Source organism: Peromyscus eremicus, chromosome 10 (genome assembly GCF_949786415.1).
Source record: "Peromyscus eremicus chromosome 10, PerEre_H2_v1, whole genome shotgun sequence".
NCBI lineage: Eukaryota > Metazoa > Chordata > Mammalia > Rodentia > Cricetidae > Peromyscus > Peromyscus eremicus.
In genome coordinates this window covers 7,807,431-7,833,755 of record NC_081426.1, presented here as the reverse complement: position 1 = coordinate 7,833,755, position 26,325 = coordinate 7,807,431, and the positions used below count along the sequence as shown (strand labels likewise).

Genomic DNA, 26,325 nt, shown 5'->3' with positions numbered 1-26,325 from the left:
CTGCATTAAGAACATGAGCAGCCTTAAAAATGCATTGTCACATAGCACCTTCGGAATTTATAGGAAGAATTGGTAGTCTAACAGAATTTAAAGAAAATCAGGAAGAGACAAATCACTTACAACAGTCTCTAGTGAATTATCATATTACACATGGCCACTTACTAACAGTGGAAATCCTTATGAGGTGTTTTGGGTACATAAATTTTTAGGACTGTGGCCTAGTGCACTAAGTTTCAAAAAAAGGGAACTTCTAATTTAGGCTCTTCCTGTTTCTGATTTGAGTTTTCACGTCACACAGAGAAGTCATATCAACCATCTTTTAAAAATATTTTTATTTTGACTGATAAAATTGCTTTGCTTTAAGATTTAATAATTTGACTTATGATTTCTTCTGAAAAGTCATGTATAATGATGACAGTAAATTATGTGTGATTTATACTTATATGAATTTATAAAATAAGTGATTATAAAAAAATGATGATTTATAAGATATAAAACAGCTATATAAGCACTATGTTTTTTAGGAGCAGCAAGATAAAACTCCTTTCTTAAGAAAGCAAGCCACCACTGTTTCCTGAGTATTTGTATAGTGTAATCTTACAGTTATCACAGCCCCCGAAGAAGGCTGTGTTTTTATCTCCATTTTACTGTGATGAAATTGACACTCGAGATCACATTGCTGGTAATATAGAGTTAGGATTTGAACTTTGAGCTAGCCAACTCCAAAGAGAATGCTTTTAATTATTCCTGGCCATACTGCCTGCACTGTGATTTGGTAAGATCTTAAGCATGGGTTATGTTTTGTGTTTATAGGAGAGATGGACCTTCTTCAGTATTTTCTCCAAATGCTGCGATATCTTCAAAGTTAGGAAAAGAATCTTTGGCTTTTTGCTGGTTTGTTTTTAAATGAAATAAGGGCTCTTGTATTATTTTAACAAAAGAAATAATTTGAAGGTGTAGGGAGATGGCCCATTCAGTAAAGTGGTTGCCACACCATCTGAAGGACCTGAGTTTGATCCCCACACCCATGTGAAAAGATCTCCAGCACCAAACACAAAGCCATGTGTAGTGAGTGAAGTGTGCTTGTGATTCCACTGGGGCAGGGGACAGGACGGGCTGGAACTCACGGGCCAGTCAGCTTAGTCTAATTAGTGCGTCTCAGGTCCCCAGTGAGAGGCCTTGTCTCGAGGAAACAAGATGGGGAGCTCCTGAGGAATAGCACCCCAGGTAACTCTGATATCCACATGTGCATGCACACACAGACAGATAATAGAAGGAGTGATGGTAAGTTTTTGTTGCCAGTTTTTGTGTTCTTAATAACTAAAGTTTTGTATATAAGATAAAAATGAAAAATTCAAGCTTTGTTAATAGATGACTAGAATTTGTACAAAAGGGTTTTCAAATAAAATTAAGTTATTTTATTTATTATTGTTGTGTGTATGCATGGTGTATGGCTGTGTGCTTGTGTGTGTGGGGTGTGTGCCATGTGCCATGGTGTGCCTGTGGCAGTCTTAGGACAGCTTTCGGGAGGGGTCCCGGGGACAGAACCTAGGCTCTCAGGCTCCCGTGGCGTGCACTTTGACCTGCTGAGCTGTCCCCCCTTTCTGGCTCCTACTAGCACATGACCTTTAACAGGCCAGCCAGACGGTTTGCGGCAGGGTTGTCAGGAAGTGTTGACGTGTGAACACATGTGCATGGCACGCGTGTGGAAGTGAGAGGGCACCTGTGTGCACTTGCCTCTCTGCTTCCGTCTCTGCGTGCATTTCAGAATTTGAGCTCAGGTACTGGCCTTGCACTTTACCTGCTGAGCCATTACATCAGCCCTAAATTTTTAAAAATTGTTAAAAAAAATTTGTTATGTGCCTGAGTGTATGTATATATGTCACATGTGTATAGCAGCCTGCAGAGGTCAGAAGAGTATCAGAGCCCCTGGAACTGGAGTTATATACAGGTGGTTGTGAGCTGCCACGTGAGTGCTGGGATTCGAACTCAGGTCCTTTGCAAGAGCAGCAAAAGCTTTAACTCTGAACCAGTATTCTTCATTCTCTCTAGTACTTCCTAAATATTTTTGTTTAATTATTTTGATTTCCATTTTCATATTATATTATACAAAGTTAATGATGACGTATGAATATCTCATCACATAGCCATTCTTCAGAAATTTGATTAAAATTTCCCGTACACCAAACTTGTGTCATTAGACCTAGCTTTTAGACAGATCTTCACCAAATTATTCTTAGGAACCTGTGGGGTTTTTTCATCTTCCTTCTCTCACTTTTCAAAACTCTTTCTCTGTTCTCTACCTCCTTTTACTTTCTTTTGTACACGTTATGTCAATGTGTCCAAATAAAGATATTGGCAGGCTTTAAACTGAATAGAACTTAGAGCCCTGCTTCTCTCCAGGATCTTTAAAAAAATTTTTTTTTTGAGAATTTCATACAATTGTACAGTATTTATATCATTTCTGTCCTTCCTTCAACCCCCTTAGCTTCTTCTGTGCCTCCCTTTCAAGTTCATGACCTCTTCCTATAATTATTATCGTGACACACATGCTTGCTTATTTCCTAGGGTCTGTGGTAAAAGGAGACAACTAACTTCCACATGTACATCTGCACACACACACACACACACACACACACACACACACACACACACACAGAACCTACTGAGCCCATTACTGTTCTTATGTACAAGAGTTTAGAGCTGACTACTTGAGGCTGAATAACAACCTATCAAGGCTCGTCCCTGGACAGACTGATTTGCCTTCTCAGTGGCCATTGTTTGCCTGTAGCTAGCTCTTCATATTGTGGTTAACAATCCATTATTGCATTAGCATGTGGATTGATATCGTCCTTATGCAGGTCTTTTTTAGACAACTCTGTTGTTGAGATCATGAGGGCAGTGTTTCTGTCATATCTAGCAGTCTGGTTCTCAGGCTCTTACAACTTTCCACACCTCCTTTAGTGATGCTCCCTGAGCCTCAGATGTAGGGGCTGTGCTGTCGATACCAGTGGGGGCCGGGCATCCCGTGGTCATTTACTCTCTGTATTTTGACCAGTTGTGGGTCTCTGAAGTAGACTCTCTGTTGCAAAAAGAAGCTTCTTTGAAGAGAGGAGTAAGCTGCACTTACCTGTGGGTGTAAGGGTAAGTATTTAGACTAATTAGAGAACGGCAGAGGTGGGCGCTCCTCTAGGGACCGCTGGCCTCTCCAGGTTTACGGGACCAGACGTGAATCCCTCTGTTGAGTAGACCTTGAGTCCGATTAGACGGTGTTGGTTACCCCAGATGATCGTGCCACTACTGTGCCGGCAGAGGTACCTCCTAAGCTCGTCACTAGTGTGGTTCATAGGTTTCACAGCTGTGTAGGACTGTTGATTGCTTCTTCCCTTGGCATCTTGCATGGCACCTTTGGATACTATGAGAATCAGTCCTCAGGGAAGAACCTTCCAGGTCAGTTCCAGCTCAATTCCTCCACGTCCTGTGTCCAAACTGTGTGGTATCTTTACAGGAGGATCTTAAGTTCAAGTTCTGGAAGGCAACCAAGGCAAGACAATAGCCTGTATTGTTTGGGGGTGTCTCTTAGACTCCACTGACCAACAACTTAAAGGGGTTCCCATGTCCAGCATGGGGGTTTTTGTTAGATAATCTGTGATTCTTGAAGGGGAGCATTATCACCCCATTTACACTGTCTATATGCACACATGTTTATGTGTGTATGTATAGACATATGTATTTTAAATAAACACATAAAATAATGTTTCTTTATAGCTTTTATAAACATCCTTAGTTATTTATGTGTTATTTATCACTCTTTCCTTATTTCCCTGTGTATTATCATCCTTCTGCACTCCCTGTTAGAGTTCCCCCCAACTTCCCCTGTCTCCCCCCTTTCCCCTAATAGCTGGTATGTCCTACTGTTGTGCTTTGTTGATAGGTGTGATTAGGTTTCCTTGACCATTTACCTTTGTTGACCTGCACACCTTTTGGCAAGCACTAATAGCTTGAAACTAGCCCACTGTAGATGCTGTTCCCTTCTCAAATGTATGACTAAATTCAAATATTCATCTTGTCATGCTTCAAGTTTTGTCTAAAACCAGAACTAAACATTCAGAAAAGACAAGGCCCCCCAAATTCCCCCTTGTTATTTAATGACTTCATAAACCACTTAGAAGGCTGATGTGTCGGCACATGTATCCTGTCACTTGGGAAATTGAGGCTGCAGCTCTGCTGAAAGTTCCATGTCAGCTTGGTCTACATAGCAAGTTACAGGCCAGCTGGGGCTGCATAGTAAACACCTGTTTCAAAAACCAACGAAAGAAGCAGATTAGAGCCAACCCTGGTGCACGGGACTGCAATCTCAGCTATTTAGGAAGCCGAGGCAGGAAAATTATGAGTTCAAAGACAGAGAGCCGAGTAACTTAGTGAAACTCTGACTCACGATACAAAAAGAAAAGGACTGCAGCTCGGAGCTGGAGTGGTCGGTCTTGTAGGTGCCAGGCCCTGGATTCAATCTCTAGAATCACAGGAGGAGGAAGAGGAGCAGGTGGTGGTGCTGGGAGAAGAGGAGGAAGAGGAGGAAGAAAAAGTAAGCATCTTTAGTTTGAATTATTATACACAGATTCAGGGCATGTATGTTATAAAAACAATGAGCATTTTTGTTTTAACTTTTCAGTCATACAAGGAGCCACATTTTCCCAGAGGGTACTTAATTTGCCTTAGGTCACTTGCTGTAAAATAGGAAAGAGAGCTTGAACCCAGCTCCACTGTCTTAGAATCTTAGATTTCCCAGAATCTGTCTCCTTCTGGTTCTGGTGATGGGCCTGCATAGGCAAGTCCCTGGAGAGCAGAGGGGTGAGGCATGCCAAACCTCAGTGGGCAGAGAAAGCTCCATTGTGTACATGGAAATGCTTTGTTAGAGATTTGTAGTATATTCCCTTAGTAAATTTAGAAAATGCAAATATCAGTAGCTTGGCATGTAACCTAATTCTTACATTATAATAATCAAACCCATTAATTTGGAGAAATATATTTTTTTTGATAATGAGCTTTGGCTATGTAGGTGGATATGGTATATTTTATAATTTACAAATGGTTCATTCTGTCTTCATGACCCTCAGAATTGGGGAACTACCCTCTAATTGAAGAAAGTAAATTGTAGATTATTTTAAAATAGTGGAACTATAGTCTTAAATACATGTAATAAGTACATACATTGATATACTCCATTTATTCAAATTTTAGCTTAAAAAGGCCATTGAGGGTATCTTTAAATGAACAGATAAAAACAAATTTGTATTTAACATGTTAAGTATATAGCTAAAAATGTCTTGAGAGCCTGTTGTTTGAGAGTCCTTTAAAGCTGTTTATTTAGACACAGAGTTGATGTATTTATTTAATTATTCTTTATCAATAAAAAATCAGGAGAGAGAGATTGGGGTAAGAACCTGAAAGATTAGAGCTGGAGAGATGGCTCAGAGGTTGAGAGCACTCACTGCTCTTCCAGAGGTTCTGAGTTCAACTCCCAGCAACCATATGGTGGCTCACAACCATCTGTAATGAGATCTGGTGCCTTCTTTTGGCATGCAGACATACATGCTGCATACATAATAAATAAATAAATCTTAAAAAAAAAAAAAAAGAACCTGAAAGATCAGAGAAGCAGCCACCAGTGACTTTCCTCCTCTTCTGTTCCTTCCTCCAAAAAGGGACCGAGATTTTCTCTAAGCCCTGCCTTACTACTTTCTCAGTCCTCCAAAACCTCTATGGTTAATTTTGGTCAGCTAGTGGCTAGATCTGCCCTCTGATTCAAAACAAACATTATTGTCAGAATACAATCAAAATATAACACAATATTTCCCATTTTTTTGTCTAAATAAAAAGGGAAACTTTTAACACTAATATAGTAAAAGTATATACAATAAGTACAAATACAAATATATACAGGTAAGAATTACATTAGCAATGTCCAGTCCATTTGCATTTGCCAAGTTCAGAGAAAATACTCCATTATCTATCCTATCTTGGTGAGCCCAAAGTGTTATACCTAATTCACTTTCCATCCTATCACCAACCCAAAACTATCTTTTTATGTCTTTCAACCTTATATGCTTTACACCTCTTTTGTGAGTTTCTTTTCTGAATTTGGTAACAAGGAAAACTATAGGTATCTAGTCTTCAACTCTATCAGAGACCTGAGAAGGATATAATATTATCTAAGTAAACAGGAAATGTAGAACAAAACAAACTAAGAAATGACAGAAACATCTGGCTGCCTGGACAGTCACCCAAGGTTTCTCTATAACGTTGGGACATCCATTTTCAGCCTACAGGCCTAGAATGTCTGACAGACTTTTCTGTGGAGCAGGATTTTTGAAGGACTGTCCCACCTTGTCTTGGCAAAGTTCGGCAGTCGCTTTCTTTTGTGTCCTGTTTGTCCAACTTGGACAGCACATTGCCAGCAATTGAGGCAAAGACAGTTTCTTGCCCAGTGGCTGACTTTTGCCACAAAGAAAGTAAACTCCATATGGAGTTTCTTTGATGACCATCATCTTCTCTGAAGTAGATTGGTGCTGCCAGGAGTAGACATGTCTCATTGTCATAAAAAACCCTATATTATTAAGACATCTCAAATGCCATGTTCTATAAATCTCTGAAGTGTTTGAAGACCACCTGTCTATCGAAAATATCTGTTTGACCTTGAAAACATACCTAACATGACTACAAGTTTGATTGTAATAGATGACTATTAACTTGCATTTCTTTATTCTCCTAAATAGTTTGTAATAATAACTTTTAAGGACTAGGAATTTACATTACATTGTTAAATGAGCTGCATAGGCACAATACTTTAAATGAGTAGAAATGTATATACAGTATGTTCTAACAAAAATAACCTTAAATTTGTATCAATACACAAAAATCCAAACCAATGTAAAATATTTAAGACTTGTTTTTTGGTTTAAAAGTAGATTCAATAATCTACCCTTTTATCCTATGCCTATATCCCCCCTTTTTCTTTTTACAATGAGATCCCTGAATCTAATCTCTTGTGTTCAGCTTTTGCCCTGACCGTTACTGATAACAACTTGTAACCAATCCCCCTAAACAATGACAAATACCCATAACCCACTGAATGACCAAAAACCATCCACCCCACCTGTTGGAAATGTAGACATCATGTTCTCAAAATTACTTCCTGTTGTCTGGGATGATGGCATCTCTAGGGGACCTAGAGAAAATTGAAATAATGGCCAAGTCCTGGGAGAGCTAGCTGTATCATTTGTTGCTAATCTCTGTGTAATGGGGAAATGTAGGATTTATCTGAAGTCCTGGTGGAGTAGTACATGAGCCTGGACCATCTCAGCTAGCCACCTCAAAATTGTCCTGAGCAGTTTGTAGTCCAAAGCTGATCTTTGGGTGGTGTTTGTCAGCTTAATGGTATTGCCATAATCCAGGTGGAATTGTTGTGGAGCTTCATCATCTTTTTGGAGACTTCAAAGGTCTCTATTAGGAATGGCCATGGTTCACTGCAGAAAACTTAAACATTTTAAATGTCATGTGCAGCAGATCTCAAAGAGGTTAAAGGACCACAATTTGTTAAGTACATCCAGAGCTTAATTCCTAATTACCTAATATTCAAGACTCAAACCTGAAATCATGTACAGGAAACTAGATGAAGCCTTTTTTCTAACATTAGTTAGTACTCTATATGATCATTAATATCATGACAGAAAGTTTAGTATATATATATGTATATATATATATATATAATTAATTTTGTAAATTTTGAGATAATATTTATACCTTAAAAAAAGTCTTGAAGAGTCTAAATAAAACCAAAGAATTATGAGATTAGTGGCAATAGAAAAGTCCCTTAATTTGGTTTTTCTTCTGTCCCATGTCAGGTAGCTCTTCTGACATGAGACAGAGATTTTGGATTTTCCTTTTACAAGCATGCTTGGGTTTAGATAAGGAGAGAGCCATGCTCCAAATCCAAAGCCAGCTTTAATTTTTAATTGAAGTGGGACTATAAAAAGAACATTTGCATTATCTGTCTGTAGAGAATAGCAGAAGCAAACACTTGAGAAGATTCATGAAATTTTGTCCTCTTGAAAATTTGATACATCAATAAGCCAATTTACTCTTTTCCTTGGGACATTTTTCTCTGGATGATTCATCCTTTTTCTTCAGATGTCTCACTTGTCCAGTGGTCTTCATTCTCCTGAAAGACAAAAACAAAACCCTGCCCCAACCCTAACTTTGGGGAGTCTCCTTTTTGGCAAGTTATATCTGATCAAATGAAAAGCATTTGTTAGTCATGTAAGTTAGTTTAGATTAAATGGTCACACTGTTTGATGAACTATCACCTCTTCTAATCAAGAAGTCTCTCCTGTTCAAATCTAATCTTTATCCATTTTGATAGTATCTATAGATGTTGTTCTTCTGTGGGGGAAAAAAAAAGCAAAACCTCTTCCCCAACGTAACACATATCCTGGTTTCCATTCTGAGGACAACACATCTTTGAAGTATACAGGCTTATTTAATTCAGTAGTTTTTTTCTGTTATCCAATGTTACTCCATAGCTGTCATTTCCTTTCTCATTGGCATTTAGAAAATTTACAGTTAATAAAGCATTATGCAATCTATCTCTGGGGGTCTTTATTACCCCTTTCTGTTTATTAAGCGTATCTTTTAGAGTATGATTAGATCTTTCTATGACTGCTTGTCCTGTAGGATTGTGTGGTATAACTGTAATATGCTTTTTGCTGTAATATGCAAAAAAAATGTTTCATTTTACCAGAGACATATACTGGAGCATTTCATTGTTAGTCTTAATTTGTACAGATATTCCCAAGATGACCATAACTTCTAATAAAAGTGTAAATCAACCTTTTCAGAGCTAAAAGCAGTTGCCCATTGAAATCTTGAATATGTATCTATGTTATGGTGTACATATCTTAATTTTCCAAATGCTGCAAAATGAAACACATCCATCTGCCAAATTTCATGTCTTTGAATACCCTTTGGGTTACTTCCTGCAGGTAGTGGAGTTTGGTTATACAAAGAACAAGTAGGACATTTCTTTATAATTTCTTTGGCATGTTGACAAGTGATAGATCTTTTTTCAAACCTTTGCTATTAGCACATTGTTTCTTATGAAATTCTGAGACTTCCTATCAATAGTTGATCAATTTCATCATTACCTTGTGCTAGAGGGCCTGGTAGACCCTTATAGGATCTGATATGTGTTATTTCTATTTCTGATTATTTCTTGTTTTTTTTTTTTTTTAAAGATTTATTTATTTATTATGTATACAGTGTTCTGCCTACATATATGCTTGCAGGCCAGAAGAGGGCACCAGATCTCATTACAGATGGTTGTGAGCCACCACGTGGTTGCTGGGAATTGAACTCAGGACCTCTGGAAGAGCAGCCAGTGCTCTTAATCGCTGAGCCATCTCTCTAGCCCCTCTGATTATTTCTTGTAATGGAATAAATAACAAAGTTAATTCTGAATCATCTGGGATAAGTTCAGTTTCAATATGTAAAACTGCATATTGAGAGTCAATAACTATATTAAGAGGTTCTGGAAAATCTAATAATACCATGAGAACAGCATATAATTCTGACTTTTAGACAGAATCATAAAGGCTTTGAGCCACTTTACTTAAATTCCCTGACTTGTAACCTGTCTTTCATGTTTTGTTTGCATTAGTATAGAATATAGGAGCTCCAGAAATTGATATTCCCTGTACAATGTGAGAAAGGATTCAGTTAGTTCTCTTTATAAATTGAAGTCTCTTGCTTTTGGGATATTTGGGATATTTGTTGCTAATCTCTCCCAAAAAATTATTGCAAGCTCTTTGCCAATGTTCATTTTCTGCTCATAATGAGAAAATCTCAGCATTAGTAAAAGGTTCCACAATTTCTGCTGGGTCTATTCCTTTCAGGATCAACTCAGAGACCTTTTCTACATATGTCTTTAATTTTTCCTCTGTTTGTGTGGTAAAAATATCCATTCTCAGATACTATCTTCTCTCTGCATTAGAATTCCAGTAGGGGAATATGTAGATGATAAACTAACCAGAATACAGTCAAACTATGGATCCAAACAATCCACATGTGCATCCTGTAATTTCTTTTCTACCAAAGTCAATTCTCTCTCAGCCTCTGCTGATAATTTTCTTGGACTATTTAAGTCCTTACCACCTCCTAAGGTTTGAAAGAAATTACTTAGTTCTAGAGTTGTCAATCCAATTTTGGGCTATAGCCAGTTATTATCTCCTAGCAATTTTTGAAAATCATTAAGAGTTTGTAATTGATCTCTCCTGATTTGTACTTTCTGTAGTTGAATTTTCTTTTGTGAACCTATCTTATATCCTAAATAATTAATAGAATCTCCTCTTTGTTTTTTTTTGTTTTGTTTTGTTGTTTTGTTTTTTTGTGTTTGTTTGTTTTAGGAGCAATTTGTAATCCTCAACAAGGCAAATTTTTCTTTACTTCTTTAAATATTTTCTCCAAGGTATCTGCATCCAAATCAGCTAGTAAGATATCACCCATATAATGATAAATTATAGATTGAGAAAAGTGATTATGAATTATTTCCAATGGCTGTTGTACAAAATATTGACACAAGGTAGGGCTATTTAACATCTCTTATGGAAGAACTTTCTACTGATATCTTTTAACAGACTGGGGACTATTATAAGTAGGCACTGTGAAGGCAAATGTTTCTCTATACTGTTCTTTTAAAGGTATAGTTAAAACAAAACAAAACAAAAACAGTCTTTTAAATCAATCACTATAATAGACCATCCTTTAGGTATTAGGGAAGGCAAGGGAATTCCAGACTGTAAAGAGCCCATTGGCTGAATCACCTTATTAATAGCTCTTAGATCTGTTACCATTCTCCATTTTCCAGATTGCTTTTTAATGACAAATATAAGAGAATTCTAAGGACTGGTTGATTCTTTGATATGTTAAGCATTTAGCTGCTCCTTTACCAGCTGTTCTAAGGCCTGTAATTTTTCTGATGTCAAAGGCCATGTTCTACCCAGACAAGTTTGTCAGTTAACCATCTTAAAGGTAGGACTGTTGGTGTCTTTGAAAGATTAGCAGCTGTTGTGCCCTGTTTTTGTACAACCTGAATGGTCGGTGACTGTTCTTTATAATACCTTTTAATATTTTTTCCCAGAAACATACATTAGTTTATGATTTGTTTCTGAGATTGGAGGAATGTTAATCTAGGTATTCCATTGCTGTAACAAATCACAATCCCATAAATTCATTGTTATGTTAGCTTCATATGACTTTAATTTTTTCTCTCTGTTCTTCCAGCTCTATAAATTCAACCCATCTTGTGCTTTATTTTTATCTGAGATAAAGTTCTAATCCCTAAAAGCTGAACATTTACCTCCTGACTCTTCAATTTGGATGCCAAGATTTGGGTGTAATTATTGTTATATCTGCCCCTATGTCTACTAAACCCTCAATTACATTGTCATTTATTTGTGTTTTTAACTTTGTTCTTTGATCATTTATAGAAGTTTGCTAAAATATTTGCTTTATGGTTTCTCCTCAAAATTTTGTTTTATCTTCTAAAGCTGTTCTGTCATCCAGAGCAGTATGGTTTTCTGTAACAGGCATTATCTTTTATTGCTATGTGGAAGAGTTTCCCCAATGCTGACAGAAAATGATTGAACCAGATTTGACACAGGGGCCTGTGAGAGACCCCCTATGACATTTCCTGATGGCAAAGAGTTACTTTGCCTGTCTCATGTTGATCTGTATTCATTAGTCCAGTGTAGACTTTTGCCACACCTGCATATTCCAGAAGGCTGGGGTCTTCTGTTTGGATTCTCTCTAGAAAAAACATTGTCCCTAAGAATGCCTTGCCTACAATCCCTTTTCAGATGATGTGATTTACCCCAATTAAAACATCTAACCCTTTGATTTTTAGAAGTCACCTCTCCTAGCCAAGTATTATCATAAGTGTGAGATCCAATATCAGCTATATTTCTAATCCATTCATCTATGGGTGCTGATCTTGCCTTTAAAGGCCTGATCACCCTTTTACATTCTATATTAGCATTTTCAAAAGCCAAAGATTCAGTTAATATTTGTCTAACTTCTGGATCTGATATCATTCTATTTACAGCTGAAGTCAATCTTTGTAAAAAAAAAAAATCAGTGAAGGCTTCTTTTGGGCCTTGTATAATTTTAGTAACTGACTCAGCCCTCTTTCCTGATTCTTCAGTCTTGTCTCAAGTATTCAAAGCTGCTGTAGACATTGGGCCAGGGTGTGATCATCAAATGTAAACTTTCTTTCCACATTAGCATAATGGCCCTCATCAAGAATTTGATCTTGGGAAATCTCATATCTTCTAGCCCTACCTCGATGTTCAGTTGTCCTAGCTTCATCTCTCTGTCAGGACCTCTATTGTAACTGAGGACCAGCTTCCAATACTGTTGTAACTAAGTCTTTCCAGTCTTGTGGAATAATTCTGTTCTGAGTGGCCCACAAATTTAACATCTGTCTCACAAAAGGTGAATGCATACCATATGAAACTATTGCTTCCTTAATCTTTTCAAATCTAACATTTCTACAGGATCCCAGTTAACTTCTGAATAGCCTTGGTAATGCCTGTCATCTGGTGGTCATTCTTGTATGGTAGTTGGATAAATTGAGGTTTGTTTTATAATAACCTTAGGCTGCTCCTCTTCAGTTTCATAATGCAGTGGTGAAGCAGGTTCTGCTCTAAACTCCTCTGTCTGCATGTGAATATTTTTCTTAGTTCTATTAGTCTGTCTTTCTAAGGATTTTATATTATTAGTCTTTTCTTTTTTTGCATTTGTCACTGATATCAAACAACTTTTTTAGGAATAAAACAAGAATTACCAAAATGATAATTGACATTATGTCTATCCCAGCTAAGTTGATTATCCCATCATTTAATTGTTCCATTTTCAAACCATCCATACAGAGACCTAACTCCATGCATCGTAACATTGTTCCCCATTTTTAATGTGGGGAAAAAAAACCCTCTTCCCCCTTTTTAAAACTAATCCCCTCTTTAAGAATTCCCAGTTGTCTCACCGAATCTGGTGACATGACAGTGAAGTGTGAGGCTGGCTGTCGCTCACAGCACATTTGGGCGGAGAACGCTGTTGGTGCACAGCCTGGCTGAGCGAAGCTGCAGCTGCTCAAACGTAGCTTGAGTTGAGAGAGTGTGGCGGTCGCAACAACGATAGAAGTCTGAGCTGGTTTCCAGGCGGTAACCTAGTGGCAGCAGCCTGAGGATGGGGTCCAGGGAAACCCACAACCCACGGGGAAAAGAAACCAAGGAATTAGCCGCCTGAAAAGTGGCCATAGGAGTGTGCCGTAGAAGCGTGTGTGGTGGGTGGGAAGTGAGCGCATAGAGCTGCTTGAAGGCAGAGCTGAAGTTGGAGTAGCAGCTGGAGCTGTTGTAGAGAGGCTGCAACAGAGAAATCCAGACTCGCTCAGAGGGCCTGGGAAAGGGAGGAAAAGCCAGCTGACGCTGGTAGCTGCGGCTGCGGCTGCAGCTAGGGCTAGAGGCTGCATTGGATGCAAAGCCAGGGGTGAGTGGCTTTTGTGCCCTGAGTTCGACACCAGGTGATGTGTTTATTATTGTTTATCAATAAAAAAATCAGGAATCAGATATTGGGGTAGTGATTTCCTGCCTCTTTCACTCCTTCCTCCAAAAAGGGGTCGAGATCTTCTCTAAGCCTCTCTAAGCAGGGGGCCTTACTACTTCCTCAGTCCTCCAACGCTTCTGTGGTTAATTTTGGTCAGCTAGTGACCTGCTCTGTCCTCTGATTCAAAACAAACTTTATTGTCAGACTGCAATCAAAACATCACACAACACAGGCTCTCTTGTAACCCTGGTTGACCTTGAGCATTCTAAGTAGCAGAGGCTAACCCAGAACCCAGATCCTCCCCTGCTTCCCCCCATCTCCCAATGCTAGGATTGCAAGTGCACAGGCACCTGCCATCATTGCTGGGTGTATGGTGCTGGGGACTTATGGAGAACTCCCTGCAAGCTAGGCAGACAGTCTTCCCAACCCACATTCCCAACCCACTCCACCCACCCCCCTTTTAACATTTAAAAACTCTGAGTCTAGTTTGTTTCTCAAAAGAAAAGATATGCTAAAGAATGCTAAACTTCTTTTGAAGAGTGTAAAAGGAGACAGAAAGGACCAGCTTGGTTTACATAACAAGTTCCAGGATGTCCAGGACTACGGAGAGATACCTGTCTCCCCAAAACAAACAAACAAACAAACAAACAAACAAACAAACAAAGCTTCTTTTAATAACTGGACAAAACTTATGAAACATCACTTTGCACAATGACTATACACTAATGAACTTTTAAAAAGAAAAGTAAGGCAAACCTTCTTTCTGCCCTAATCAAATCAGTAACAGGCTCTTCAGTAGTTTGCAAGCAAATATACTGCATAGTGTTTGGTTTATGATCTGTTACTTTTAATTTTCGGTTAATGAATTTGATGATGAACTGAGATGTGCTGTTATACAAGATAACTTGGATAATTATGAGTTCACAAAATGATTGTTAATATTTATAAAATTACGTGAAATTTTTTCTTTGTTAGGTTATAAAAGTAGGGCATGCTTATTGGAAAAGTGAAATGACTCAGAAACATGAAGTTAACTTTCCTTTTTCCTACCTCCCGTCTTCTAGAGTAACATGTTAGTGTGTCTTCAACACTTTTGCTGTATGTATAAAACACGTACATATATATGCTGTATGTTAGTTTGGGTTTTCATGGAACATTAATGCTCTATAAACATCGTGTAATAGACACTCTTCAATACAGAGCTCATATATGGTTAAATTATAGTGCCTTAAATTAGTTCATTTAACCAATTAACCAGTAGTTAGATCACCTTCAGTTTTTATTACAAATGAAATTTTCAATTATACATCATTGCACAAAGAACTGATGTGTATCTCTTTTGTCTGAAAATTTTTTATATTGAGAAATGCTGGATCAAAGGTGACAGACATTTTAAAATATGGTGAATGTTTACAAGTTGACCTCCTAAAAAGGAGTTCACAGGTGTGTTGTAGCCTCTGACCTTCACCAACCCGGGATTGTCATAGTTTAAAAAGACTTTCTAATCAACTTGCAAAAGTTATCTTGCTTTGATTTTTAACCACAATCTTTTTATATTTTTCCCAGTTATTTTACTTTACTTTTAAAATTTTATTTATTTTAGTATCTTATGTGATTAAATGTTTTGTTTGCATGTGTCTGTGCACCAAATGTGTGCCTGTGCCTGAGGAGGTAAGAAAAGGGCTTTGGGTCCCCTGGAGTGGAGTTACTATTGGTTGTGAGGTACTATGTGGGTTCTGGGTATTGAACCTCTCTGAGAGCAAACCATTGCTCTTAACTGCTGAGCCAATTTTATTTTTTAGACAAGTTCTCATGTAACCCAGGCTACTTTGCAACTTGCTAGTCAGCCAAGACTGGCCTGGAGCTCCTGCCTCTCCCTGCCAAGTGCTGGGACTGTTTGGTTTTCTTTCCCCACAGCTTATTTTATTTTTTCTCATTTTTAAAAAATTGAATAGTAAGAGTTGTTTGGGATGTAATGGCTCCCCCACCCCGAGACAGGGTTTCTCTGTGTAGCCCTGGCTGTCCTGGAACTTGCTCTGTAGACCAAGCTGGCCTTGAACTCAGAGATCCGCCTGCCTCTGCCTCCTGAGTGCTGGGATTAAAGGCGTGCACCACCATGCCCAGCTAAATTTATAATTCTTATAGAACTTCTTGTCTGGGAACAGTTTCTGTATATTTGTTCCAATTGTTTATGCCTTTCAATTGTGTAATATTTCATCTTTGGTGTTTGTGAGTATATGTTTTAAATCTTAGTTGAAAGTTTAGTGGGATCTATATTTTCCTGTAATATCTTCTACCTGGTTATTAGGAAAGGTGTGTGTGTGTGTGTGTGTGTGTGTGTGTATGTGTGTGTAAGAGAGAGAGAGAGAGAGAGAGAGAGAGAGAGAGAGAGAGAGAGAGAGAGAGATCGCGAGCGAGCATGTCTGCTTGACATATTTGTTGTTTCTCTTGTATATCTCAGTCTTATTAATGTTGCTGGTTTTAATTGATTGTCTTAAGTATTACAATTACATTAGTTATTGCTAAATTATTTTGTTTAAAATTTACATCTTTGCAGAATGTTGACAGGTAACAGATTTGTTGTGTTGTTAGTGATTTAAATGAATTAGACATTTTCAAAAATGTGCTTTTTACTTCCTTACATGGTAAATGATGGTGGTTATAGCTAGCATAAACAAGGTATTCAGGATTCTCAGAAATGTTTAGGAATGTGACAGGTCATTTAGTCAAACTTTTAGAGAACTGCTGATCTAGATCTATGCCTTATTTGGATTACTATTGCTGTGATAAATCACCATGACCAAAAGCAACTTGAGGAGGAAAGGGTTTGTTTGGCTTTTATGCTTCCATATTTGTAGTCCATCACTGAAGGAAGTCAGGGCAGGAACTGATGCAGAGGTCATGGACGGGTGCTGCTTACTGGCTTGCTCCTCATGGTTTGGTCACTGAGTTTTGTAAGGGTGCTGGTGTTCCGGCACCAAATTCAAAGGGAAAATATATTTGCACGTCCCAGTCACAGCTCTTGGCAATAGATGTTCCCTGCTTCACTAGTGTTATTTTTTTTTAAAGATTTATTTATTATATATACAGTGTTCTGCCTGCATGTGTGCCTGCATGACAGAAGAGGGCGCCAGATCTCATTACAGATGGTTGTGAGCCACCATGTGGTTGCTGGGAATTGAACTCAGGACCTCTGGAAGAGCAGCCTGTGCCATCTCTCCAGCCCTCACTATTAACTCGAGAATTAGCTGAGTTCAGTTGCTGCATTATAGCTCGTGAATGGTTTTCTTCACAGGTGCTCAGGTTGCCCTCCCTCCTCTTCTCCCACCCCACTCTTGGAGTTTCCTGCAGGGATTATTTCCAATCGAGTCTCTTAGAGCTAAGCAAACAGCAGTTTGGGAAGGACAGTGTGGAAACAGCCGTCGTGGGAACTGGGTTAGTGGACCTGTGACCTAATCTGTCCCTGCAGGGTTGTTCTGTCTGTGCTGACCTGTCCTTGCTTTGTCCTAAAAAGACAGTTTAGCCTTTAACACTCTCGGTCTTTATTGCCAGCATAGTGGGGACCTAGAGTAGAGAAAGTCTTTTTTTTTTTTTTTTTTTTTTTTTTTGGGTTTTTCGAGACAGGGTTTCTCTGTGTAGCTTTGCGCCTTTCCTGGGACTCACTTGGTAGCCCAGGCTGGCCTCGAACTCACAGAAATCCGCCTGCCTCTGCTTCCCGAGTGCTGGGATTAAAGGCGTGCGCCACCACCCCGGCGAGTAGAGAAAGTCTTAATGCCTTGTTTCCCTCAGAGAAAAGTAACAGTTCTCTGTCTCTGTCTCTCTGCCGGGGTGGGGCAGGGTGCTGAACCATAGATTAGCGCCTGCAGTGTCTCGCTGAACCTGGAGCTCACTCCTTAGCCCAGGGGTCCTCTTGTCCCTGTTTCTCCAGGGCTGGAATTATGTGCCCATGCTGCCATGCCTAGCTTCTTATATAGGTGCTAGGATCGAAACTCGGGTCCTCCTGTGGCAAGCATGTCAGCGACTGAGCTGTTTCTCCATCCCCACTGGGGGGCCTTGGGGGATGAGACAGGCTCTCTCTTTGTAGCCTTGAGTGACTTGAACTCACAGAAATGTATTAGCCTCAGCCTCCCAAGTGCTGGGGTTAAAGGTGTGCATCCTCATCCTGGCTCCTCTGGTGGGTTTTAAGCATGGCTGACATACACTGTTCTCCAGAAGCAGCTCCTAGGCTTTAGTCTGTTACAGTTGCTTCATCCAGGTCTGTTGTCAGAGGCATTGGGGAAAGAAGAGCATAGGACTGCAGTTAGGGTGGCAGTGGAGGCAAGGGGAGGGTGGTACAGGCCTTCCTTCTCAGCCGAGTGGGTGGGGCCGAGCAGTGCTTCCCAGTCCTTTACCTTCTGTCTGCCTTCCATGCTGGAGATACAAGGTGAGGAGCGACGGTTGATGGGACAGATGATGAAGGTTATACCAGGCTTGGGGTGGGGAAGTGAGTGAGGAAGTGGGGAAGGGGATCTTGGGTGGGGAAGAGGGAGGGTTTTTCTTATTAAAGTGTTTATAACTGACCACTTTAGGGGCAAGAAAATATCTGTGTGTGTGTGTGTGTGTGTGTGTGTGTGTGTGTGTGTGTGTGAAATAGTTGTGAGCAGGAGGTATATTTAATGCCGCTAGCTGCCCCCACAACTGTTATCATTCCCCACTGGGCGGAGTGTATATTTGTATTGAGTTGAAGAGCTGCATGTGATTCAGGCTTTAGGGTCTCAATGACATTGGTTGTATTTAGAAACGCCCAGATGCCTGCTAGTGTGGAAGTCCTGCGAGTCTGTGCCTTCCTTGCCTGTTTAATTGTTTTTTTAGTGTGTGTGAATGTTTTGCATGTATGTGTGTGTCTGTGCACCCTGTGCATGCAATGCCCACACCAGCCAGAAGAGGATGCTGGACCCCTGAAACTGAAGTTACAGAGGGCTGTGAGCTGCCGTGTGGGTGCTGGGAACTGATCCAGGGTCCTCTGGACGTACAGCCCCCTTCCTTACTTGGTGAACTCACCTCTTCTGCTTAGTCCTCAGCAGATGTACTGGGAACGTTATTCCTTGCGTAACCACTGGTTTATTGCCAATTGTCTTCATTTTGCTCAATTCCCATCTTCCTCCTTGGTTCTCAATCACACTGAGCATTCCTGGAGACAGATATGATTGTGCCACGCATGGGATTCTTTTAAATTTGCCTTAGTGTGAAATCTTACTGTGTCCCTGTGTGGGAACAGTGGTCCTGTGAGCTGAGCACTGTGTCTTCCTTTGCTTTCCCGGCCACACAGCCTTAGCCACGTTAGAGCTCCCAGAGCCTGTTATTAGCACCCTCCTGGCTTTGTACCTAGAGTATACCATTTGGAGTGCACTTTCCCCATTGATTACCCAAGTGCTTCTAGTAACCAGTTCCTCCAAACTCAGGTGTAAGACAGAGGGTCCTTTACCTGCCCCCTCAAACACAACCCATTAATGTTATTAATTACTGTGTTACTGTGCTTACTGACGTCTTTCTACCTCTCCCGCTTTTATTTTATGTGTTTGCTCATGGACGGAGACTTGTCTCTCCTGCTGCATGTCAGTGAGGTACCCCAGTAATAAAACGTTGAATCCTTTTACCTTATGGTTAAGGTACCAAGGGCCAAAGACAATAAGTTACCTTGCAAGTGATTTGCGATGTTCAGAGCTATAGTGCCTACCTTATGTACAGATGTTTGTTCTTACTCTACCAGGAATTACAGACCCAGATATCTGTAAGAATGAAAAAGTAGGCTGCTCATGCTCTCTTCATTTCTTCTGGGATGCATGACTTTCTTTTTTAGAATATTTTATATTTATTTTTTGACAATTTCATACGTGTATGCAGTATATCTTGATCACATCCAAGCCAGACCTCCCCTCCCGCTCCTCCAGACCCCTGGAACTTAGGACTTTCTTGTGCTGAATTTCCCCACGTGTGATACATGCTTTGGTACAAGTAATTCTTTACGGTCTTTTTACACTACCACTTAAAAAAGGCAATAGTGTGAAATGGTTATAACTTGGTAAGTTATGAAAGACTCAAGGATCAAGTGTACCTTTGTATATCTTTGGGAGATGCTGCATGTGTGTAAATGTGGCAGTTCTTATGTTATGGTTTGTCTGTGGCCGTGTTGTCTTGACACTCAAAACATTCCGACGTTTCCAATTTCATTTGTCTTCATTACTTGTCTCGTTGCTGGGACAGAATGACTGACGACAGTGACCTAACAGAGGGAGGGGTGGCTGCTTTGGCTCAGAGTCCGGGGAGACGCATGGCCCTGGCGATGGGGGAGCGGGCACAGCGGCCACACAGGCGGTCATGCTGTGTCCACAGTCAGTGTTCAGCTCACCCTCTCCTTTCTGTGTAGTCTGGATTCCAGCCGTGGACCGCCTGACAGCATTTAGGCTGTGTTACCAGAGAACACAACACCTCAGCAAACAGTTAGTCAACTTCCCTAGGTAGGATTTGCCTAGCTAGAATTCTCAGAGAAAGTTAAACTGAGTCTAGGATTAAATTGTGTGGCTCCTGAATTTTCAGGAGGTGACACAACACCTCTGGTATCAAATTTGATTAAGCTTGATAGCTTTAATGACATTTGATTCTGTTGGGCAGAAGAGTTTAATTATTTACTCTAGACAATGGGTTTTTAACTGACTAAAGAATAGTGTTTATTAAAGTTACCTTGGAGATCTGAAAGGGACAGGTGTGCCTCTTTTTCCTATGCAGAAACAGGTCCAGGGCATCATTAGCATGTGGTAAAAATGGAATAACTGAGCAGTACTGACTTCTTTGGGATTCAGCCTTTTATCTCCTCTGTGGCATTAGTTTTATCTAACCTGCAGCATGCTTGAACAGGGAGCCTGCAGAGGGTAGGAAGGCAAACTGTTAGCAAGTCTCAGGTGCCAAGGACTTCTGATTAATTTTGTACTACACATGGCTATCTGGTTTCCCTTGGCAACCTTCAGTTTTCTGCTGCTTTATAATCATAGTTAGATAGGATACTTTGTACACTGATGACATCATGTGGAAGTAGCTCAAAAGAAGAGACAAAAAGGTCACTGAAAAGTACAGAGGAACCAGGCATAGTAGTGTACAACTTTAATCCCAACACTTTGGAGGCAGAAGCAGGGAGATCCCTTGAGTTTAAGGCCAGCCTGGTCTATGTGGTGAGTTCCAGACCAGCTAGGGCTACACAGTGAAAACCTGTGTCAAAGCAACAACAGAAGTTCAGAGGAGTCTGAGATTGTGTCAGAAAGAAAGTTTTCCATAGCTCAGATTGGACCAATGAGAGAGATTTCAGAATTACCCTGGCAGTTTGGGGGTGTGAAGGAATGGCTCAAATCCTGCAAACTTTTAAGGGGGACCTCTGAATTGTATTGTTTGTAAACTGTAGGTGAGATTTCAAGGTAACAACAATTGCTCCTTGTTGTTTTAGTTTGAATTCGGCATTCTTAACTATATTAAGTATATGTCAGGAACCCTACTTGGTTATATATATATATATATATATATATATATATATATATATATATATATATATATATATGATTTCACAAATTCTCACAAAACATCTGCAGGGCAAATATTAATATTCAATATAGAGGAATAAGATTATTGAACTCTTGTATTATAAAGAAGGGTAGGACAGCATTCTCTAGGACGTTTCAGCTTCGGGAAATCATTGTTGTTTCTCTAATCTTGAAGTCCTGTCAGTCTCAATAATAGCATTTGTTTTGGAACAGTGTCCTAAGCAATGCCCCTTTGTCGTAACCCTTAGTCATCCCGAAGTTTAAACTACGACACTTAGTTCGTTCTCTTGCTTTATCTGTTAGAGCCATGCCCGTCCACTGTGGAAAAGGCTTGAGTAAGTGGAGAACAGGAAGGAGTCTCATAGTGCAGAAGGTGGTCCTGGAGAGGCATCAGATTCAACAATTGCTGAGGCATGCCGAGCACTTCTCCTAACTAGGGAGTACTTTGTGGTACTTGGCTTAAGTTGGGACACATAATGTTTCTGAGTGGTCCTGAGGTTTAGGAGTCTCTAGTGTCCTGCTAGGAAGAACAGGCCTGTGCGTATGTGTCACAGGGTATAACTGCTTGAAGAGGATGTGAATGCTAATGGTTGGCCGTTTTTGTAACACATAAGAGCAGAGACTGTGGGTATCAGTGATCTACATGTGTTCTTGTTGTGTTCACAAAATGTCATATGCTGCGGCAGGACAGGCATTTCTTGTTTATAAGCTGGAGGAGGGTCATGGAAAACTGAGAGGTCTTTGTGTAACACATTACAATGCAAAGCAGTTTGCATTATTATCATTTACTCCTGATAACAGGAATGTATCTCCATTTTAGGAATTTTGCAATTAGAAAAAGAATTTTTAAAAGGTATATAAGTGTTTGCCTATATGTATATATGTGCATACCTGTTGGCCACGGAGGTCAGAAGAGGACCCTGGATCCCTTGGAACTAGAGTAAATGTGGTTGTGAGCCGCTGTGTGAGTGCTGGGAACCAGACTTGGGTCCTCTGTAAGAGCAGCCCATGTTCGTGATCCCTGAGCCGTCTCTTCAGCCCCCAACTCTTTGCAAGTTTTAATTATTTTTTTCCAGAATATTTTCTCTAACATAGGATTTTTAAGTGCATGAAAAAGATAAAAGAAACGTCAACCACATTAGATTCTGTAATGATTACCATTTTACTGTATTTGCTTTATTTTATATCTACTCTTCATTTGCCTGTTCTCCGGTCTGTTTAGCTCCCCTTGTGTTTCAGAGAGTGTTGCAGGTAGAAGTGCTGCATTTAGTTCCTGACCATACACGCATGAATATGATGAGTCAGATAGTGTTATTAAAAATAAAACCCAGACCATTCAGATCTGTATGTTAGAAGCTGTGTGGGTACTGAGTCTCTTTGGGCTGTTTTTGAGACAGGGTCTTATGTAGTGGAGGCTGGCCTCAAACTTGTTATGTAGCCAGGGCTAGCCTTGAACTCATAATCATCCAGCCTCTACCTCCCATTTGCTGAGTTTGGTGGTGTATACCACAAGGCCTTGCCGTTTTGAATTCCTAGACCATAGCAGGTCAGCCTTGCAAACTGAAATCTTGCGTGAGGTCACTGCCTTCAAGACTGACTCCTCGTCTCATAAGAGGAGTTTGATTAGCAGATTATTTAAGCACTTTGATAATGGTGTTGGAACTTCATTTTACTGAATACTTTTCCTCTTTTCTTCTTTCTGGATGTGACTGAATTGTCTACAGCATGCTGCATGGTTGCTGGTTAAACAGGAAGTGGGGTAAGTAGGGAGTTTTTACCATTATTTAAATATAAGCTACCTGAGTCTTAAAGTACGTTTACTATTGTTACCTCCTTTATTAGAGTAAATCCGGTAGCTAGAGAAATTGGCACAGTAAATGCTTTCATTATGTACCATGTCCAATTTGCTTACATACACAGCAGCCTTTTAAGAGGGACTTGTTCAATGTGATTGTAGATATGTATTTACAAGCATTAGGCATGTATTGAAAGTAGTTTGGGAGGTTATCTTATAGATAATAAATTTTAGATTTATACTTGAAGCTAAATTAATAAAACTAGATGATAAGCCATGAAAAGTAAAATTCTGGTTAAATCTGAGTAATAATGAATTTATAGGTAACACCCAGAAAACAGAAATTAGCAATCAATCCCTTATCTGAAACTATTAGAAGACAAATAGGTTTTGGAATTTAGATCTTTGGATTTTAGGAATGTAATATGATGTTAAATCTTATATATAATGTACACCTTTTTAGGGTGGTACTGTGTAATTAAATGAGCTATTTCTGTAGTGAAGAAAATACATAAAATTCGGTAAACAGCCTCACATGTTCAAATCAAGTGCATTAAAAAAATGTTGAATCTTCAGAGTTTTTGGTTTTGTTTGACTTTTAAAACTAAGCATTCTGTGCCTTGAAAAAAGGGCCATGGATTATAGGAGGTTCCTGTGTACTTTGGTGAGAAAAACCAGGAGAAAACATAGCTTTCTGCATTAGAAGCTCATCTGTGGTTCTGAGATTTATAGAAAAAAATTAACATTGTTTGTTTGTTTTGTATATTATGTCCACATCTTCCCTTTTCAAAAGAGAAATAACCCCATATTTATCAAAGGTTGCAGGCCTAATGAAGTTTTAGTCCCTAAGTTTCAAACCCTTAAGACTTAGGTCTGACAAATTTTGATCTATTTTTAGAAAAAGAATGCCATCATGAGAACATGCCATTTTGTAAATGCTTTTCCTTGGCATGCACATTGCTTGTGAGTTACTGCTTTCATTCCACATCTAAGGGTTCTGTACCAAGCTGTTTCTTTGACTAGAACTTGATCCAGATAGGAGTCCTGGGACAGACAAACACAGGCTGCTTCCTCCAGGGTCCTCAGCTCACTGTGGGTGAGAAGAGCACTAAGAATTCCCATTAAGGGACTGACTTAGGGAATTTCGCTCAGAATAGTTGTTGGGTGTTGTGGTTGGCTTCTCTTTAGACTGCTGGCTGTGCTGTGTCTAGAGTGAGATCGACTGCAGCGGATAGGAAGTGCAGTTAGGGAGGGTCACAGAAGGCTAGATTTGCTTCAGGAGCACTATCCTTCTAAAGGACAATCAGATACGGGCCAAGGACCTCTGTGGAGACATGTATCCAAAATTATACTAGAAAAGTTATTAGCCACATTCAAATTTCATGATTAAAAATCTTAACATTTTTTTTTTCTTTTTGATTTTGGTTTTTACTGAGTCAGGGTTTCTCTGTGTAGCCCTGGCTATCCTGGAACTCACTCTGTAGACCAGGCTGGCCTCGAACTCACAGAGATTTGCCTGCCTCTGCCTCCTAAGTGGTGGGAGGCACACAGAAAAAAAATCTTAAAAAAAAAAACCTTAACATCTTAAATATTATATTTTTTTGCCGTATGTATGAATAAGAATTTCAAGCTGTCGATTAAGCCTTTGCTTTGGTTTTTTTTTTTTTAACTTTTTTTTTTGTTTTGTTTTTGTTTTTGTTTTTGGAGACAGGGTTTCTCTGTGTAGCTTTGCGCCGTTCCTGGATCTCGCTCTGTAGACCAGGCTGGCCTCGAACTCACAAAGATCCGCCTGCCTCTGCCTCCCGAGTGCTGGGATTAAAGGAGTGTGCCACCACCGCCTGGCTGCTTTGGTTTTTTAATCTGGAGGAGAAAAGTACCAGCACTTGGAATATTTTTAACAAGATTACCAATTTTGAAATTCTTCATATAAACCAGTTTTCTTTTCTGTGTATGTATGTTTGTTTGTTTCAAGGTATAGTTCTGGCTGGCCTGGAACTCATAGAGATCCCCCTGCCTCTGTTGGGATTAAAGGCATGGCAGATTTTTTAATGTATAATGAACAATGTTTTAGCAGGATTGACTTTTGCTGTAGCTCTTCAGATTCTCAGATCTATAAACAATTTTAAAACAGTTTATTTTTCTGTTTCTACTTTTTTTTTTTTTTTTTTTTTTTTTTTTTTTGGTTTTTCGAGACAGGGTTTCTCTGTGTAGCTTTGCGCCTTACCTGGAACTCACTTGGTAGTCCAGGCTGGCCTCGAACTCACAGAGATCCGCCTGGCTCTGCCTCCCGAGTGCTGGGATTATGGGATTAAAGGCGTGCGCCACCACCGCCCGGCTGTTTCTACTTTTTATCCTTTAAACTATATTTTCTTGGGGTTGGAGAGATGGCTCAATAGTTAAGAACACTTGCTGCTTCTCTTCCAGAGGATCCAAGTTTGATTCCCAGCACCCACAGAACAGTTCACAATCATCTGTGACTCCAGTTTTTCTGGCCTGCATGGGCACCAGGCACTCATATGGTGCACATACATATGTGCAGGCAAAACATTTATACACATAAATAAAAATTGTTTAATGTATTTTCTTTTTAAAAAAGATTTATGTATAGGCCAGAAGAAGGCATCAGATCCCCTGGAATTAGAGCTACAGGCAGTTGTGAGCACCCTAATATAGATGCTCAGAACTGAACTTGAATCCTCTGCAAGAGCAGTGGACACTCTTAACCACATTCTCAAAGACGTGCTCTCATATCTTAGTTACATACCTTCAACTTGGATGTGAGTTTATGCAAATGTAATTAAACTGTTGACACAATATCAAAACAGTCTTTTAAAGCATCTAAATGTGGGCTCGAGAGTTGACTCAGTGGTTAAGAACACTTGTTGTTCTTGCAGGGGACCTGGGTTCAAGTCTAAGTACTCACATGGAGGCTTACAACCATCAATAGCTCCAGCCCCAGGGCATCTGGCACCCTCTTCTGACCTTGGGCAGCAGGCATGCACATGGTGCACAGACACACAGTTTTTGTTTGTTTGTTTGTTTTGTATTTTGGGACAGGGTCTCTCCGTGTAGTACTGGTTATCCTACAACTGGAGATGTAGACCAAGCTGGCCTTGAATTCAGGGCCTCTGCTTCCTGAGTGTTGGGATTAGAGTCCTATGTTTCCATACCTGGTGACACACAGTTTTGTAGTTTCCAAGCAAAACACCAATACACATAAAGTAAATAAACACACACACACACACACACACACACACACACACACACACACACATATATGTTTCTGATATTCAGAGGAGTAGAAAC

General features: G+C 39.7%; 1 protein-coding gene across 4 annotated transcripts in view; it reads left to right on the top strand.

The window, feature by feature from the left end:
- Nucleotides 1-26,325, top strand: part of Pus10 (pseudouridine synthase 10) — a 77,347-nt gene that overhangs the window by 17,123 nt on the left and 33,899 nt on the right. For all 4 annotated transcript variants that reach the window (XM_059275288.1, XM_059275287.1, XM_059275286.1 and 1 more), the window contains one exon: nucleotides 22,949-22,983. In XM_059275288.1, coding sequence (XP_059131271.1) covers nucleotides 22,949-22,983 — 35 coding nt within the window. The remainder of the gene's footprint in view (nucleotides 1-22,948; nucleotides 22,984-26,325) is intronic.